This window comes from Schistocerca serialis, chromosome 2, assembly GCF_023864345.2.
Source record: "Schistocerca serialis cubense isolate TAMUIC-IGC-003099 chromosome 2, iqSchSeri2.2, whole genome shotgun sequence".
NCBI lineage: Eukaryota > Metazoa > Arthropoda > Insecta > Orthoptera > Acrididae > Schistocerca > Schistocerca serialis.
Genome location: NC_064639.1, coordinates 413,276,010 through 413,296,224, shown reverse-complemented (window position 1 = coordinate 413,296,224; position 20,215 = coordinate 413,276,010). Strand labels below are relative to the sequence as shown.

Genomic DNA, 20,215 nt, shown 5'->3' with positions numbered 1-20,215 from the left:
CACCATTGTTGACTAGTGAATAATAGCCTAACTGTTTAGAGTAGTTTGACCATGTGCAACTGATAAAGACTGATTGGTTAATATTTGCATGGGAGTTGTTTCGTATCAAATTCTACAAACTAATCAGGATGTCAGGTAGCAATAATGGATACCTAGTGTGTTGTTAAGGTTCTGCATATATTGTTTAAACAGCACAAATGAGGCAGATATTCCCTTCGTTGACAAAATAATTATGTTTAATTCATCACAGGTCGCCTCTTAATATCGTCACATGCCAATGTTCTTTGTGTGGCACTGAAAGCACAATCCTCATTGCAATTCAATTTGTGGGTACCTGGTGCAGTTGTCTTGTAATCACGGTGCACAAATGAACATTGGAACGCATCAACTAGTCGCTCAATAAATGCCATTTTCGTATTTGCTGTAGGTTACGTCCACAGCATTGGGTGACACACACGGCTGTTAAACACTTGTAAATGCGGTCGGCCATCCTTCCTAAATCCGCCCTGTGCACTTGGCAGCCAACAACTTACTTTCTCGGAGTCTCAACACTGACTACCTGGTGCACTGGCCACTTGACTATCTATATTACCTACTGCAACCTGTGTTTGGCAAAGATATATTGTACTCAATATGTAAGGGGCACCTGACCTCATTACAAGTTCTTCAGGAGATAATAGCTGCTTAAAATTCATTGGTTTAACTTAGCATTTCTACGTATGCCAGTCTGTACAAAATAAGTTGTTGTTTTCAAATAATCTTTGTATACTCCTGTTATACCTGCAAATGTACCAGATGTTTTTTGCAGTTTTATGTCATCCTTTTATATATAAACAAAATGGTGGAAAGTCCAGGATAGAATAACAATAATGTTCTGAAATGGGTAGATTGTTACTCACCATATAGAGGAGACATGGAGTCGCAGACAGGCGTAATGAAAACACTGCAATACTTTCTAGCTTCTGGCTCAAAAGTGTGTGTGTGTGTGTGTGTGTGTGTGTGTGTGTGTGTGTTGAACGCTTATGCGAGCAAAGCAGTTTGGAAATCATGTAGCATCTATATAAAACTTTGTGTGTGTGTGTGTGTGTGTGTGTGTGTGTGTGTGTGTGTGTGTGTTTTGTTTCTACTTCAGAAGAAGAACTTTTGGTTGAAAGCTAAATATATAGCAGTCTATTGTGCCTGTCTGCACTTTAATGTCTCCCTATAAGGTAAGTAGCAATCTGTCCTTTACATAATATTGTTCTTACATACAGGACGGTCTTTAAAGCTTGTAAAGGTGCTGCAAGGTAGGTTGTGTTGAGAAATAATAGATAAAAAACATTAGATATGTTGCACTGTTGGAGTTAATTAGCATTGAAATCAGCCTCTGAGGCTGTTGGTTGTTGTTGTGGTGGTTGTTGTTGTTGTGGTGGTGGTGGTGGTGGTGGTGGTGGTGGTGGTCTTCTTCAGTCCTGAGACTGGTTTGATGCAGCTCTCCATGCTACCCTACCCTGTGCAAGATTCTTTCTCTCTCAGTACCTACTGCAGCCTACATCCTTCTGAATCTGCTTAGTGTATTCATCTCTTGGTCTCCCTCTACGATGTTTACCCTCCACGCTGCCCTCCAGTAGTAAATTGGTTATCCCTTGATGCCTCAGAAAGTGGTCTACCAACCGATCCCTTCTTCTAGTCAAGTTGTGCCACAAACTTCTCTTCTCCCCAATCCTATTCAATACTTCCTCATTAGTTATGTGATCTAACCATCTAATCTTCAGCATTCTCCTGTAATACCACATTTCGAAAGCTTCTATTCTCTTCTTGTACAAACTATTTATCATCCATTTTTCACTTCCATACATGGCTACACTCCATACAAATACTTACAGAAATGACTTGCTGACACTTAAATCTATACTCGATGTTAATAAATTTCTCTTCTTCAGAAACGCTTTCCTTGCCATTGCCATTGCCAGTCTACATTTTATATCCTCTATACTTCGACCATCATCAGTTATTTTGCTCCCCAAATAGCAAACCTCATTTACTACTTTAAGTGTCTCATTTCCTAGTCTAATTCCCACATCACCACCAGACTTAATTTGACTACATTCCATTATCCTCGTTTTGCTTTTGTTGATGTTCATCTTATATCCTCCTTTCAAGACACTGTCCATTGCGTTCAAATGCTCTTCCAAGTCCTTTGCTGCCTCTGACAGAATTACAGTGTCATTGGCGAACCTCAAAGTATTTATTTCTTCTCCATGGATTTTAATTCCTACTCTAAATTTTTGTTTTGTTTCCTTTACTACTTGCTCAATATACGGATTGAATAACACCGGGGAGAGGCTACAACCCTGTCTTACTCCCTTCCCAACCACTGCTTCCCTTTCATGTCCCTCGACTCTTATAACTGCCATCTGCTTTCTGTACAAATTGTAAATAGCCTTTCACTCCCTGTATTTTACCCCTGCCACCTTCAGAATTTGAAACAGAGTATTCTAGTCAACATTGTCAAAAGCTTTCTCTAAGTCTACAAATGCTAGAAACGTAGGTTTGCCTTTCCTTAATCTTTCTTCTAAGATAAGTCGTAGGGTCAGTATTGCCTCATGTGTTCCAACATTTCTACGTAATCCAAACTGATCTTCCCCGAGGTCGGCTTCTACCAGTTTTTCCATTCGTCTGTAAAGAATTCGCGTTAGTATTTTGCAGCTGTGACGTATTAAACTGATAGTTCGGTAATTTTCACATCTGTCAACACCTGCTTTCTTTGGGATTGGAATTATTATATTCTTCTTGAAGTCTGAGGGAATTTCGCCTGTCTCATACATCTTGCTCACCAGATGGTAGAGTTTCGTCAGGACTGGCTCTCCCGAGGCTGTCAGTAGTTCTGATGGAATGTTGTCGACTCCCGGGGCCTTGTTTAGACTTAGGTCTTTCAGTGCTCTGTCAAACTCTTCACGCAGTATCGTATCTCCCATTTCATATTCATCTACATACTCTTCCATTTCCATAATATTGTCCTCAAATACATCGCCCTTGTATAGACCTTCTATACACTCCTTCCACCTTTCTGCTTTCCCTTCTTTGCTTAGAACTGGGTTTCAATCTGAGCTCTTGATGTTCATGCAAGTAGTTCTCTTTTCTCCAAAGGTATCTTTTATTTTCCTGTAGGCCATATCTATCTTACCCCCTAGTGAGATAAGCCTCTACATCCTTACATTTGTCCTCTAGCCATCCCTGCTTAGCCATTTTGAACTTCCTGTCGATCTCATTTTTGAGACGTTTGCATTCCTTTTTGCCTGCTTCACTTACTGCATTTTTTATATTTTCTCCTTTCGTCAATTAAATTCAGTATCTCTTCTGTTACCCAAGGATTTCTACTAGCCCTCGTCTTTTTACCTACTTGATACTCTGCTGCCTTCACTATTTCATTCCTCAAAGCTACCCATTCTTCTTCTACTGTATTTTTTTCCCCCATTCCTGTCAATTGGTCCCTTATCAGGGTGTATACGATCCGGGAAAAACCCCTGAATTTTTTCATCTGGGAGAAAACCGGGAAAAACCCGGGAATTTTTCGGAATTCCAGGAATTTTTCATTGTTTTAGTTTTCAGTTAAATTTTTGTAATTTTGACTGCAGAATAGATTCTCTAGTAAAGAATGTTATTATATCCTTTTACTGGAGAATGATACTGCTACAATAAAATATAAACGAGGGGGAAAAAAATAAAACTTTAGTGGCAAAGGAAATGTGCAATTTACAACAACAAAAAACCGTGCACGCACAAGCGTCTGCAAATAGCAAAAATATGTCAAATGGCGTAGGGCGCAGACTGTAATTCTTCGTAACAATAAACTGCTAGCTATGAGCATGACGTCACAGCTGTTCACATTAGGTTCGTTTGACCAATTGCCAGCGATCTGTTGCGCATGCGCATTTGACTCGCGTATTAAGCAGTACCTTCTCCCGCTACTTGAAGTTTGGCTGTTAGCTGTATCGGTAGTAGCAGCAAGCAGCCAGATGCAAACGAGAAAAATTTTTCTCGCGCGCCCTAGCTGCCAGATTCACGCTTGCACAGAGTTGTCCGAGTTGTAGTGGGGAGGAGGTTAACCTCCACGTTAGCCGTGTTAACGTTAAGTGATTTCGCTGCTTCTCTTCGTGTGCAGCTCCCATGTCAAATGAAAACAAAACAGATTTCTGTGGCTGGGAGCTATCAAGCGAATTAAAATACATTCACATAATTACGGAGGGCATAAATATATTATTGATTTCAGTTTTCTGATTTTATTTTGTTTCCAAGTTAGTAGCAGTCAAGCATTTGCAGAACAGTGAAGTTATTTTTGCAAGTTCGCTAAAGAAATGTGGCTTTATTAATCTTTCCGCCAAGGCAGTCATTTTATTTGAAACGAAGTGTTTCATTCTACAGTATTGGCTAGTTCCAACTGTTCACTGAATTTAAAGTGCACGTTATCATCTTCTGCCATATACGGCATTATTCCGTAATAAAGAACCAAAAATGAGATCGTAGAGTACTGGTGCTCCAAGAAAATTTACATCCCAAAAAACACACTGAAAAACTTAATGTCAGATGGGACCTACTTCATTGTGAATTGGGAAAAAGCCAATTTGCACTTCAAGCCGAATTATGCATTTTAGTATGGTTTACGAAATTCCGATGCTCTTTGGAGTGTCTTCTGATGCACTGTTTCTTTTATGGTGTAATGTAAGCTCTCTTAGTGCTTTATACACACGAACATACGGGCTTCCTACATCACTGCAGTTGCGCATGCACAATAATGCCTGTTTTCTGGCGCTCTCTGGCAACTGGTAAATCGAATCTATTTCTAACAGTCTCCGGATAGTATTATGAACGTTAGTTAGAAAAGCGTTACTTTCAAAGTAAATTTCTTTTTATGCAAGATGAATTGTGTTAAGTGTGAGAAAGTGGGATGGATATCTAAATCACAGAGCGTTCGAAACTGAACAGTTTGAGGACCAGCCGAGACATTTATGTCATAATTTTAAATTTTTCTAGCACATTTGTGTGATGTGTCTTATTAAAGTATAACACACGCAAAAAAAGATCAATATTACATGCGAAAGCTTAGGTACTGTTGTAGTGTGTTAATCTTAAGAGACTAACATTATATGTGAAAGCTTAGCTTTTCTTGTAGATATACGGTACTGTGTACATTAATGTAAACCGTTAACTTTTCCTCTTGCGTGTTCGCGCCATGTAACCAGTGATCTTGCTATTGGCTGACTATAACATGTGTTATATGTTCCGAATAGCTGCTGTCATCGGCTGACGAGATCTCGTGGCTTGAGATATGACTCGCTTACAAAAGAACATCGCAACCTCGGTTTCAATGCTCTGGAAACTAACGCCCTGTGTTTGGTGCAATTCGCATTTATACTTTCGTAATACGAAAATATGCAACGTATATTTTGCTGCAAATCAAAGGTCTTTCCAAAACTTCTCTCCTTTTTTTTATTTTATTATTTTTTTTTTATTTTTTTTTTATTTTTTATTAAATTGTATAAAATGTTAACAATTCAAAGGATTGATAAGTTTTACAGTCCCGAGGGAAAATCTACGGAAAACCTACTGTCACTTAGAGCAGAAAGTGTATTTTCACCTGGGAAAAAGCATATTTTTTAAACGGGATATCCGGGAGAAATCCAGGAATTTTTTTTTCCTTGTCCCCGTATACACCCTGCTTATGCTCTCCCTGAAACTCTGTGCAACCTCTGGCTCTTTCAGTTTATCCAGGTCCCATCTCCTTAAATTCCCACCTTTTTGCAGTTTCATCAGTTTTAATCTACAGTTCATAACCAATAGTGTGGTCAGAGTCAACATCTGCTCCTAGAAATGTCTTACAATGGGCTGTTGTGCACGCAAATTCAAGCAGACAGACAGAGGCAGTGTTGCCAAACATGTTATTTTTTTAGTTCCGAAAACCAAACAAGAGTGTGATACAAAAATTGGACATGGAATGCTAATAAGAATCGAACCTGAGCCAATGGCTGAACAATCTCATGCACTATCATCTATGCTATAAGAAAGACTGACACTTAATTGTACCTGGCAGCTGCTTGAATTTGTGCTCATATCAATTTTTTTTTTCTTTACAATTATTTCGCAGAACAATCCACCCTGCAATAGCTTTACAAGCTTTTCAAATTATTTTGACAATCTTGTATAAATGAAACATTCAATAATATTGTTTGAAATGCATAAATTTTGTGAATGTTATTTCACTCACATTGCATGTGTGCAGCAACTTCTCTGGGCAGCTCTGGAAGGTCCACACCAACAGGTACAGCCCGTTCCCGCTTTGCAGGAGCAACTTCTAAAACAACAAGCTTTTTAGCAAGTCTTAATCCTGCTCGATGGGGTCGCAATGCAAATTCTAGTAGCTCCGGAACCTCAGAGAGGCACTTTCATAAGGTAAGTATTTTGTTCTCCTCCTTCACAGTTTGTCAGTTCTGAAAATGAATGACACAGTAACTAGGCTAGTCTTGTGGTATCATCAGCATCTTGTCTGCCATTTACTTTTCTGGATGAGCTTTGTCAAAATTTTATCATACAATTATTATGAAAATATCAAAGTTTGGTTGAGAATGTTACATACTCATTTTTATAGGAATCTTCCATCACAAAGTCGCCAAGTAATCCTAATCTTTCTGCTGGTAATAAGGAGAAAGCTCGTACATGGATAAGAGAACAGGCTCAGCATTTCATTCAAATTTATTCAGGCCATGAAGTCAGTGGGCCAGCACATCCAGCAATGAATGTTCTTGCTAGACTTACTCAAGCCATCACAAAACTTCAGTCACAGGTATTATCAAAACTTTTTTATTGTGTGTGTGTGTGTGTGTGTGTGTGTGTGTGTGTTGTTGAAGTTTGTGCTCCGACCACCTAGCAGTAGAATGTTTGTAAGTCTGTCCTGCTGCACTATATTCACACCGAGTGCATATTAATTGTACCAGCCAGCTCAAATAATCATAGGCTCCCCAATGTGTTATGAGCACAGCTACACATAGATGCATACAAACTGCTATTATTGCACTAATCATGGTTACAGTCTATATACAGCAATAGTTTCTCCACTAAGGTTTCCAGTTTACATGAGCACATAATATTATTTGGTTTGAAATAAATTCATATTGTGCTGGTTTATTATAGTCTAACCACATCCTGTCAATTTCTTAAAGAAGTAACCTTTCCATAAGCTGTGCGGAATTAGTTACATAAATTTCAGTCAGAGTTTGCAGTAAGATCCAGATTTCACTCTGTGGTCAGAAGGAAGGCAATACCTTTATGCTCCTTAAACAGAAACTCGCTGTTCGATTAAAATTATAACTTTTTTGTTGTCATGACACATTTTCATTGTCTACAAATCCATGCAATTGTCTTTCTTACTGAGGATTAAAATGTGCTGTTAACACTTTCCTTACTACTGCCTGGCATTCTTTTACCTCCCACTTTTAAATTGTCACTCTTGTGTTGTAACATTTTATGTAATATTACTGGAATATTTGTTTTTGCAGCCTAACGAAAGCTTGGGTGCGCTTCAAGAGCTGCGAAGTATTGTCATAGAATCTGATATCTCTCCTTTTGAAGTAAACCACAGTGGTCTTATCAGAGCTCTCCTACAGTGCTTGACTAAGGAGGACAGCCCAGTGGATTCAAGGGAGCAACGACTGCGAACATTTCTGCATGTTTTTGCAGGATGCCCAGTAAGTATAATCTAGAATAGATTAATGTGTCTAATTTTTGTGTATCAGGCTAAAATTTTTTCTTAAACTAATCTAGCATACACTAGCAAATGCTACTATTGTGTATTTAAATTTTGGCGTTTAATATGTTGATAGCAGTACTTCATTGTAACTGTCAGACTTAAAATGCTCTTTCATATTTGTATTGTTTATTTAGTTGTATGTGAACCTTTGTGATTTATGTATGGGCCAGTCGCATTAATGGGACCATCACCCATGTTCAACATCGACATGCTATAACCACTTACAGATGACAGGTGGCAGCACTATCAGTGGAGTGTATGTAAAGCATGGTGGGATGTGGACAACAGTGCATTTGTCATAGTGTGGAAACGGAGCAATTTATCTGACGTCCAAATGGGCGTGATTATTGGCTATTGGGTCAAGGGTAGATGCATTTCTGAAATGACTAATTTGTAAACTGTTCACTTGCAACCCTGGTTCAAGTATACTGTGCGTGGCAAAATGATGCTATCCAAAACCAGTGCCGAGGCAACTTTGGTGCACCACGTACCATAGATGATACGGGTGAAAGACGACTACAGAGATGTGTATGAGCAAATAGACATGCAAGCAATTGACTGCCCAGATTAACCAAGGGGCTACCAGCAGTCTCTCCTCATCGACCATTCAGTGAACTTTGCTGTGTATGGGCCTCCACAGCAGATCCTTGGTTCACACACCCTTTTTGATTGCTGTTCGTCAGTGACAAAGGCTGGAATTAGTGTGCCAGTACCGCAACTGGACATCCACTGAGTGGTGACAGTTGGCCTTTCCAGATGAATCGTGTTTTATGCTCATATCAGGCAGATGGCTCTTACTGCAGGGGTCACCCGCTCCTAGGCTGGAAACCCTTCTGTTTCGTCAGGATGGAGGCCACGTGTGTAGGTTCCTTAAATGGCATAAACATGGAAATAAAATATTTGTAATGATTCTTATTCTAACTATCCCTATACAGCAAAGATATTGGTTGGGAGGTATGGCTATCCGAGTAGGCTAACGGAAAATTTTGAGCTGATGGATAAAGATGTATGTAGTTGCATTCTGCCAGTATTGTGTTAATCAAATGTTATAATATGCAGAAGTCGCAAGTCTCCTATTGAGCTACTTGTTAATCTCAACCTCCCAATGAGACAAGGACTTCCATTTTTAAGTGCGCCTTTCGGTGGGGAAAGTCAAAATGAAGAGAGAATAGTCATTGTAGCAGCACTGGCACTGCTGTACATCATTGGAGGAGAATGTAAATATTAAGCCGTACCCTAAAACTCAAAGGAATTAACATTGAATAAATGTTCCAGAACTGCTACAACATTCTTAACACACACGCATCCATACCTGCACACGTTTCTGGGTATACAATTTCTGGTGCAGTTAAATGGTAATTACTTCACCTCTGAACAATTCACATTCTCTCTCTCCCCCCCCAACCGCTATTTAAAGAACCTATGCTGTCATGTCAGAATACATCTTGTTGCAATGTTTTTCATGATGACCAGTGGCTTCATAAAGCCAGAGTGGAATCTGCTGGAATCAGAAACGGACTCAGGGCTGCTGAAGATTGCTGCACCAGTCCTGAGCATACGTTCGTGGGTTGCCCACCTGTTGGTTCGCTAGTGCTTCCCATGGGCTGCTCTGCTACAGATAAGGCCATGACCCGTGTGTGTGTGTGTGTGTGTGTGTGTGTGTGTGTGTGTGTGTGTGTAATTTACACAATGCCCTTGGACTATTCTATCCCTCCCAGGTCACTGTTTGTGTTGTCCCATCAGTTGGACCATGATATATGATGGTTTGATGTTGGGTTGAATGCGGACCCTGGCTAGCTGGTTCTGTAGGCAATCAAACCCAAGTGATGCTGAAGTTTCAGAGCAGTTTGTGCCTTGACTTGGAACAGTGTTGGTAGACTTGTGGATGACCCATCAGTTGTGGCTTCAGTATGGGATGATAGTTCGTAGTCATCTGTGGCTACGGATTGGTGGTTATCACATTAGGCAACAAGAGTATGATCAAGACTGGAACAATCTTGCACAAGACATTACAATATAATAATCAGAGAATAAAGTGGGAGTGACATGAATACCGTTGATCCTGTTGACCGACTGACTCTAGGCTAGTGGGGTGCAGTAGTTATGGCCTTTAGTTCCGTTGTATTGGTGTAATCAGTTTATTTTACTATCATAACTGCTTTCTCAAACCCCTGATACATCTACATCTTCAGCTACATGACTATTCGGCAATTTATTCAGAAGTGCCTGGCAGAGGGTTCTTCGAACCACCTTCAGACTATTTCTCTACCATTCCATTAATTTCTCTTATTTCTTTATAATGATCATTTCTCCCTAGGTAGGTTGATGACAATAAAAGATTTCATCATTCAGAGGATAAAGTTGGTGATTGAAATTTCATGAAAAGATCTCACCGCAATGAAAAACGTTTTTTAATTATTGCCATCCCTAGTCGCTTATCATATCTATGAATCACTCTCCCCATTTCTTGGTAATACAAAACAAACTGCCCTGCTGTGAACTTCTTCAATGTCCTCTGTCACTCCCATTGTAAGTATCCCATACAGCACAGCAGTACTGTAGTGGAGGACAAAAAACAGATGTGTAAGTAGTCTCTTTAGTACACCTGTTGCATCTTCTAAGTGTTCTACCTATAAAACATAGTCTTCGATTTGCCTCCCCCACACGTTATCTGTGTGACTGTTCCAATTTAAATTGTTCATAATTGTAATTCTTAAGTATTTAATTGATTCGATTTGGTAGCCTTTAAATTTGTGTGATTCATGATGTTATTGAAATTTATCAGATTTCCTGTCGTGCTCATGGCATGCGAACTCACACTATTCCTTATTTAGCAACAATATTACCACTTTTGACACCATATGGATACCATGTCTAAGCCATTTTCCAATTGGTTTTTTATCTTCTGATGATGGTAAATCATGTGCAGACAATATGAGGGGGCTGCCCAGATTATCTCCTAAATTGTTTATGTGGATAGGAAGAGCATAGGGCCTATAACACTTCCTTGGGTAAGCTGATTATCACTTTTGTTTTACTGAATGATTTTCCATTGAACACTGTTTACTGTGACCTTTGTGAGAGGAAACCACTGACCCAGTCACACAACTGAAGGGGTATTTCAGAGGTATGCAGTTTGATTATATGTCTTTAGTGATGAACAGTGCCCCAAAAGCCACCTGGGAATCTAGAAATATGGAATCAACGTTTGAGATCCCCTGTTGATAGCACTAATTACTACTTGTGAATAATTCACAAGAATGGTATTTTCTGAATCCATGCTGACTGTGTTTCAATAGACCATTTTCTTATAGGTAATTCAAGTGTACAAACACAGAATATGTTCCAAAATCCTACTGCAAATCGACGTTGGTGATATGGGTCTGTAATTCAGCAGATTACTCCAATTTCCTTTCTTGAGTGTTGGTGTGGCCTTTGCAACTTCTAGTTTTGGTGCAGATCTTTCATCGAGTGAGCAGTTGTATAAGATTGCTAAGTAGGAGGCTGTTGTATCAGCATATTTTGGAAGGAACCTTATTGGTATGATAAATGCAAAATAGATGTGACTTCTGCCCCAAAATGTGAAACGCGAAATTGCCTGATGGATGCTACTTCATAGCGAATTGTATTCAGAGAAACTATTTTACTAGAGGTAGTTTGAAATAGCTTGATTTCTTGTCAAAATGTAATCTATCTTAGGTGGCTGATATTGTACATCTGGTGAAGCCCAATTTGGAAAGATAATGTGCATCAGAAGCTATTTGCTAAATGAAAACTGTTCTAATGCCACGGCTTATCAGTGCGCTCAATGCTTTGGTGCCATGCCAATTGTGGGTAGTTGAGTGTCGCATTATGCAATGAACTCTTCAGCCATGGGACCTAGCATTTTATACAGAGAAATAAGATCATATGTACGTTAGCTAAAGTTCAAAAGTTAGTATAATATGGACAATTTAAATTGGCAAATTACGTGGCTGATGTTTTGAATGGTGGTTGCGTCGAATACTGCTTGAAGTTGGGCCTGAACTACCTCGTTAACAGTACTCTGCAAAGTTCAACAAGCAGTTGCATGGTAGCTGTTCTCGCAAGCTGTGTGTTGCTGGTTGTTTTCTTATTTTGAAATGAGTGAAGATACTAATCCTGGTCCATCACTGATTTTGATTATGCCCTTACAACATCATAAAAGATTGGCAAGCCCAGTGAACAGTGTTAGTCCTGCTTTTGCAGAACATGTATGTAGACTGCTGTCTGTGACAAGGAGGCAGAGATTGTTTCCCCAAACCATTGCTCTCCCCTCGGGCAATCAAAATTCTAGATATTTTATGCTTGTACCTGGCTGTCACTGTATAGTGTCTGCACTTTGCACTATAGTAATAGGAAAACAAAATGTCATGTTTTTCGATGTACTGAAATTCTTTCCAATGTTTAAGTAGAGTTACATTCAGTTCTACTTCTGTGATAAGTGCTTTGTCAGTTCTACTTTTAGCATTGTCAGGTATGGGTCACAAAGCTATGAATGACCAAGAAAAGTAGAAATTAATATTCCACGTATATTGTGATCACCGAATTGAGTGGGGGAAAAGATGAAGACTATTGAGAAACACCTTAAATTAGACAGACATTCAGTTCAGTGGTGGGAAAGTGCTGCTTTTCAACAGAACAATCATTTGTTGAAAGCTTAAACACAATCAAACAAAGGCCATTTTGAAAGGGGGGGAGGGGGGGTGCTGCTGTTGAGGTTTTTGCAAAAGAAAAGATTACAGTCAAGAAGTTCCCAATCAGCACTATTTTAAAACTCAGTTTCAAAGAATTAAGGCTATGTCTGTCTTCACTTGTGTATCCTGACACTGTTTTAAATTTTTGTGTGTCTAATCGTTTACAAACAAATAACATTCAAGTTTTGCCAAAAATAGATGCTACTTTTTTTGGTCCCTACTTAGTGGTATCTAGACCGGAAGACATGCCTTTATTAAATACTTTAATAAAATGCTTTGCTACAACAAGGATCTGTACTGATAAGTTACTCACATTGGTAGTTCTCGATTCAAATTATGGAATATTTACTTCAGCTTCTGTGATGAAGGAATTTCAGGAAATTATTTAATAATTCCACTTAAGTGGTGCTGACATTGGTAATAATACAAATACAATTAGTAGTGTGTAGTGATTGTATTGCGTTGGAACAGATAGGTGGTGTTGTGTCCTGTACAGTACTTCTGTAACAGAAACAGGTTGGTCTGTTCTTGTCTTACACTTTCCTGCTGAGCTTGTTCACACACTCAATACACAAATGTTGTCACATGGTTGGTGACTGATTAACCATGTCGGAATGTTTATGCCTAACAGCTGGCTCATGTTGTTCAGTCAATGCCAGACTGTAAGGATTTTATATAAAATTTTCTCACTTTCCCATTACGTTACTACCTTGATGCATAAGTGTGTGTATGGCATGAAACATCTTGAGGCAAACAACCTGCAACCAGGAGGGAGAGTGATGGCTTGGTGAATCTTTCCGCAGTATTCTCTGGGTTTTCTCGTCGTGCTTGAAGGCACAATGGCTCAACACAAGTATCCTTAGAGACCCATGTCCACCCCTGTGTGCAGTTGGTCTTTCCTCGACACGATGGTAAGTGTCAACAGGATGATGCGACATATCACACTACTCATAGTATACGTGTGTGGTTCGAACAGCACCAGGATGAGTTCACATATTCATGATCAGGCTGTTTGTGCCATGGATCCTCACTGGGAAACATGGCACAGCTGGCCACAGCACTGGAGTTGATATGGGTCTATGTCCCTGTTGGTACCTTCCTACTCGGTAGCAGGACATGGTCCAAAAAGGGTTATTCAGGCTTTTGACAGGTGGTCACAGTAATGTGACTGGATAGTGTAATTGATGATTGCAGAGGCCCATAAAAGTTCCGGATACATTATTTTATTTGTTTCTTTCTTATGATTAATTCAATCACTGTGAGTTACTTCTCGAATGCAAAGAACACGTATGAAAGTCTTCAAAATAGTATAGTTCAGTGGGTAAATATTATGGGTAACTGCATAATGAATAAATGTTTGTTCCACCAGAGCAACTGGATTTTAGAGATAATGAACTTGAATATTTACCATACTAGCAGCACAAAAATTTATCTGCTTTTTATTGTAGCTTGTAGTTCAAGAATTTTCAGAACTTAATTGATACAATCATGTGCTAATATAACAGCACAATTAATTGCTTTGACTGTCTTACATTTAAATTACAAAATTTCACATTTTTATTTGATCTAAATTCTAATTTATTGCCTCTTCTGGCAGCTGGACTCGGAATACACATGTACTCCACCTGATTGGAATCCGTCGTCATTGTCAGCACTTGTGGCCAAACTTAGTGGTTGTGTGTCCCAGTTAGAACAGTTTCCAGTAAAAGTGCATGACTTGCCGGCTGGGTCTGGTACTAGCAGAGGAGGTGGTACTAGTGCTCTAAAATTTTTCAACACTCATCAACTGAAGGTAAGCTTTCCACAAAGTGATTTTACATACTTCAGTTTCAACATTGTATTTAGTTCTAAGCTGCTTTATGTAACCTGTGTTATTTACGTAATAAATGTGAAAGAATTATAACAGCAACATGTTGTTGTTAATGATTTTACTGGGTGAGGAAAAAACGGAGAAAGGGGGTGGAGGGGGGGGGGGGGGGGTATTCTTCCATCACTTGTAGTTGCTTAGTGTCTGACATCAGAGCCCGTCTGTGTGTGTGTGTGGGGCGGGGGCGGGGGGGGGGGGGGGGGGGCTTGCCCAAGCATGTGCGTGTTGGGAGATAGGGGGAGGGTGAGGCACATGCATGTGGTTTTCTGCTTTAGAATAAGACCTTTTGGCTGCAAGTTTAAATGTATAGATGTCTTCTTGTTGTGCTTGTCTGCATTTCAGTATCTCGTCTATATGGTCCATCCATCCATTCCATAATATTGTCGTTATTCCATCACGGATTTTCCTCTGTTTGAGTTAATAATGGCTGAAGATTTAATTCCAGTATTTAGTGTTTCACTGTTGATGTGAAAATGGTGACTGTATCACTAATGCGTATGTTAGATGCCCAGATATAGTGAAATTACTCTTATTTACTATACCAAATACACATCAGAGCTCATCTTCACTTAGTTATTGTGTGGCACAAGAAAACGCTAGCTTAAGATTAATGTTAAAGATAGTTACGTAAATGGTCAACATGTTGCCATATTTTTCAATGAGATAGTATGTTGTTATCATAAACAAACTATGTTGTCCCATATAATAGTGAGAGATTGCAATTATGATCCATGTAACATGCAAATATGTAAGTAACAATAGCTCATTGCACTGGAAGTAATGGTAAATTGAGCCACGTCCACTTCGCTAAGACCATAAGTTATCAATTTGCCATGGAATACTGATTTGGGCAGAGTATTCATATTATTAGGACCCCTTGGGTCCAATGAGCATCTCACTTAAAATAACTGTTCAGAATCAGTTATAATAAGGAATTTCACTGGCTCTCTTTAGAAATTGGATTATCACATAACATGACATGTTATATACAGTTATTTGACTGAAACATTGGCAACTCATCAGTGAATACAGTTGCATGCCTAGACAGGTATATATAAAAACAACATAAACATATCTTAAAAGAAAATCTATACACACATGCAAGCACATTACAACACGAAAAGCCAAATAAGTTGCACATTTGTTCTTGTTTCTTAAATTTTTCCACATTGTTATAACATCATTTTAACTGCAACACAATTGTAGAACATAATGAAAGATGTCAGGTTCAATTTGAGAACCAGTGGGATGTGGGCGTATTTTAAATGCACCTCCACTTGGCATTGCTTTTTGGGGGCTTCTATGCTCCCATTGCAAAACCAAGTTTAGTTTTTCAGGTGGTTTAGAACATGGTATTTCTAATGAACATTTATTTGCAGACAAGTGTTTCCCTCTCCCTCATGGTGTTTTTTTTTTAAGGAGGGACGGGGTGCAAAAAAGTCCTGCGACATTTAAAAAAAATTGTGAACTTCACCCTCTATTTGTAAACTATTGGAAAGCAGTAGGTGAATTAAATTTTATGTTCTGAAACCTTGTATTGGTAAGGTGTTATTTGCAAATTTTCGGTTTTATCTTGCTATTTCTTCCAGAGATAGAAAGAACTGAACTTCATATTTTTCCAACCATCTATTTCTTTTTTGCTGACTTTGCATCAAACTGTTCGTGTGAAAGTCGCTCAAGAAATCTTTGAGCACATAAAGGTGTACAAGATGGTCTAGTTTCCTTTCAAGAAAATTTTTATGAAAATATTGTTTCTCAAAATTGCACTATGGGATCAAACAAATAACTATATCTCTGGGAGTATTAAATTGATGAAAGTAAAACTTCACCAGTGTTCATTGGGAACATGGGTCACACTCATATTGTAGTCTGCCAGGGACGCTTTCTGACATTTGCCTTTTTTTTGCATTTTTCCTGTTTGTCTTCTGTATAATGCAGGTGGTAATTCTAAGTTTTGAGTGATTGAGACTTTTAGACATTTTTTTTTAAAAAAAGAGAAGCTGGTTGGCCCTTCCAATGCGTGGAGATGGAGTGGCACTTACTTTCTGGGTCAAGCCAAGATTTGTCACAATATCACTCTTTCCAAGAAATTAGGACTATTTTCAGTAGTATTCAAAGTATCAGAATTAACATTTCCATGAGCTGCTTTTTGTTTGACCATGAGAATTTTTGGCACCAGTTTCACATACACTTTACTCATTTTAAAAAGGTTATACAAAAGCTGCCATTAGTGTTCTTTGTCAATTCCTAAAGTTTTCACAATTGATCGAATAGTCAACCAATGGTCAGATCAAATTAGCTTAATACTTTTTCAACATTTTCATCCATTTTTGATGTTGAAGGGCATCCGGAGCATGAGTCATTACAAAAGTTTTCTTGGCCATCTTGAAAATGCTTGAACCTCTCATAAACTCACTTATATGATAAACATTCTTTGCCATACACATCTTTTAGAAAAATATAGGTTTCAGCAGCTGTTTTTCAAAGTTTCTTGTGAACCCCACAACAGTTCATTGCACATACAATTTATCCAGCAAAAAAAAAAAACACACACACACACACACACACACACACACACACACACACACACACACACACATCTCTTACACAAAGGCCACAGCCACACTGATTTGTATACAGACACCAGATGTGCTGCATTTGGCTGAGAAGGCTTCACACATCATAGCTATTCGTTGTTCATCTTTGGCACATGACTACTTAGTCTGTGATAGCATCAGTCCTGTTATTTTATAGCCACACCTCATATAATGGTCCTATATCTATGTTGAAGTCTTCAGAAATTATGACCTGTCCATACAACTTTTTCACCTGCAATCTACTCAGAAAAGTTTCAGATTTGTCTAGAAATGCACATGTGGCTGAATAGCCAGGGATATAATATATGCTAATAAATTAATACACCATATCCCAAAAATTCATTGCAGCAGATTTCAAATAATACTCCTTTGTTGAAGCAATTGTTTGCCAACCCCCCCCCCCCCCCCCCCCCACCGTGCACGCACGCGCGCGCTCGCGCGCACACACACACACACACACACACACACACACACACACACACACACACACACACACACACACACACACTCTCTCTCTCTTCCCCACCCACGCACTTTCTCTCCTCCTCTTCTTCTTCTTCTTCTTCTTCTCTCTCTCTCTCTCTCTCTCTCTCTCTCTCTCTCTCTCTCTCTCTCTCTCTCTCTCTCTCTCTCAGCGAATTTATCAACTTCATATTGTCACTTTTAAGGTATTGTTCATTTAACCATATAACTTTTACAGAATTTTTGTTCTCCAGAAATACTTACTGTTCCTACAGCTTGTTCCTCATTCCTACTGATAGGCTGCGTATGTTAAGGGGCTTTATGAAGTTATTTTTGTAAACTAAATCAAGCACGGGATGGTGTGGTACCTGCATGGGTCTGTATTTGTAAATTGCATTCCCATGTTACTTTTTTGTGGACCAAATTGCATGAAAATTGGCTCACTCTATTAGTTTCCCTGTGGAAGGATGCGTAGCGCAATAACAGATAGATGGTGAAGCCCAAAAGCAATAGGAAAACTTATCTATATAAGAAATCAGAAATATACCAACTGAAATAGAATACATAGGTCAAACCAAGACAACATTTGACACCAGGTACAAAGAACATCTTCATGGAAGTATAGGACAAACCATTCAACTTTTGCAGACCCCTTGCACCAACTCCAACATAAAATTATCACCAGACCCACAGACATGAAAATTATAAGGGTAAACAACAAGAAACATCTCCTTGCCTGACAAGAAAACTACCACATTTAAAAAAAAAAAAAAACAGGAAAGAAAAACTCATAAATGATCAGACCAGTGTCAGAAACTGGCAACTGGCAAACCACACACTCCTTAAACCGATTGACCACTTCATAGAACTTAAAATATACACACGAAACAACAAGCTCCATTTCCCACTACCATCTCCTCCCAGATTTTCTCATATAACTACCATCCATGCCCATCCTCGACCCCCACCCCCCTCCCCCACCCATGAAACAAATTTTCAATATAACACCCCCCCCCCCCCCATTTTTCCCAAAAAAAACCTCTCATCTCTCTACCTAACATATAAGATAGTTTCATTAATTTTCTCTCTCTCTCTCTCTCTCTCTCTCTCTCTCTCACACACACACACACACACACACACACAATAGTTTCACAGGCTGGCAACACTCACAACGTGAACGAAAACAAACATACAGACAAACACTGTTACAGTGCAGAGGAGTGAAAAGCACTTTACAAAAGTGCGGGGTAAATAATGCAGCACAAGAAATGCTACAGAATGGCAAAAACTTCCAAGTGCATATCTGAATCAGTCTTTTTACACCAGCCGCTGCAAGCAAGGAAGGAAGAAGCAGAATATGTAAAGAAATTACTTACCAAAATAAAATTAAATCGTTCTGCTGCTGCAAGTGCCACCACAGTTAAGGGAAATGTTGTGTATGATATTTTCAAGAGGGTCTTACATAGTTCCATGGTACTCGCATGAAATATCAGTTTTGAATAGCAATGAAAATAATAAGTTTTTGAAACTGTAATGTTATTGGGGAGAGAGAAAATCTACTCACGAAGTGGCAGCAGGAGACTGCATATATAAAGGTATTCAAATTTGCAAGCTTTCGGAGCCAGTGGCTCCTCTGGGCAGAAGGATCGAAGTGGAAAGAAGAGGAGTGAAGGAAAAGGACTGGTGAGGTTCAGGAAATGGGGAGACTTTTGGAAAAGTCGCCCAGAACTCCAGTCAGGAGAGATTTACCAGATGGGATGAGAAGGAAAGTCTCTTTCCTTCTCATTCTGTCCAATAACTCTGCCCTCAGCCGGGGCTCTGGCGACTTTTCCAAAGTCTCCCACTTTCTTAAAACTCACCAGTTCTTTTCCGTCAGCCAGGAGGAGGAGGAGCCACTGACTATGAAATCTTGCACGTTTAATTACCTTTACATGTTCATTCTTCTGCTGCCTAATTAATGAGTAGCTTTTTTCTCTCTCCTATCACATTAGATCAGATTTATTATCTGATATCACTACAGATGAAAATTCACCATGAGAGAAAACATAACGTTAACCACGTTTCAGATATGCCTAGAAGATACTGGAATAGTATTTAGAATGAGAAAGTCCGTTGTGCCATTCAGCTGTCGTGTACGTTTGTCTTGGCTTGTTTAAAGCATTTCACTCAGTTCTTCCCAAACTGCAATAATGCTCCACTGCTGAAGAGTTTGGTTTTTGACGACCATTTCACTAACCGTTGTTCTGTCTTCTTCTTCTTCTTCTTCTTCTTCTTCCCTTTCCTTTATAGACATTATTAGGAAAACTGCTTATTGCCTTATTAATATATCTACTATATTGTATCATCAGATTGTTGAGATTATTTCAAAATAATGCTGCTTTGTGTATAGAGGTGATGGAATGGGTATGTTTAGGAATATTTGCAAAAAATTACCATGTGACTGGAAGTTTCATGTTGCTTTAACAAATAGTGGGAAATTATAATGAAAATTCACCATTTTCAATATCACCACTCATATGGTTTTCTCTATTACATTTTATGTTGTATTATTTTGATTATCCATGTGTGGCTAATTGCTGATAAATGGTGTCATGCTATTACCTTTGTATGCTTATTCAGTGTGACACAAGCTTTGAATGGGAAACAAACTTATAATGGGAATCCAGAAGAGTGTGACTGATATTCTTTGATGTTTCTCTGTAACATGTAAAGTCGTGGACAAAACGAGCGAGACCCCTCGCCTTTTCGTTATGCTGATCTGCATGGCTTTAAAGTCTGCTACACAGCATAA

General features: G+C 39.0%; 1 protein-coding gene across 4 annotated transcripts in view; it reads left to right on the top strand.

Moving 5' to 3' along the window:
- Nucleotides 1-20,215, top strand: part of LOC126457254 (E3 ubiquitin-protein ligase TRIP12) — a 233,130-nt gene that overhangs the window by 144,887 nt on the left and 68,028 nt on the right. For all 4 annotated transcript variants that reach the window (XM_050093414.1, XM_050093412.1, XM_050093415.1 and 1 more), the window contains exons 20-23: nt 6,260-6,429; nt 6,626-6,820; nt 7,533-7,721; nt 14,096-14,290. In XM_050093414.1, coding sequence (XP_049949371.1) covers nt 6,260-6,429; nt 6,626-6,820; nt 7,533-7,721; nt 14,096-14,290 — 749 coding nt within the window. The remainder of the gene's footprint in view (nt 1-6,259; nt 6,430-6,625; nt 6,821-7,532; nt 7,722-14,095; nt 14,291-20,215) is intronic.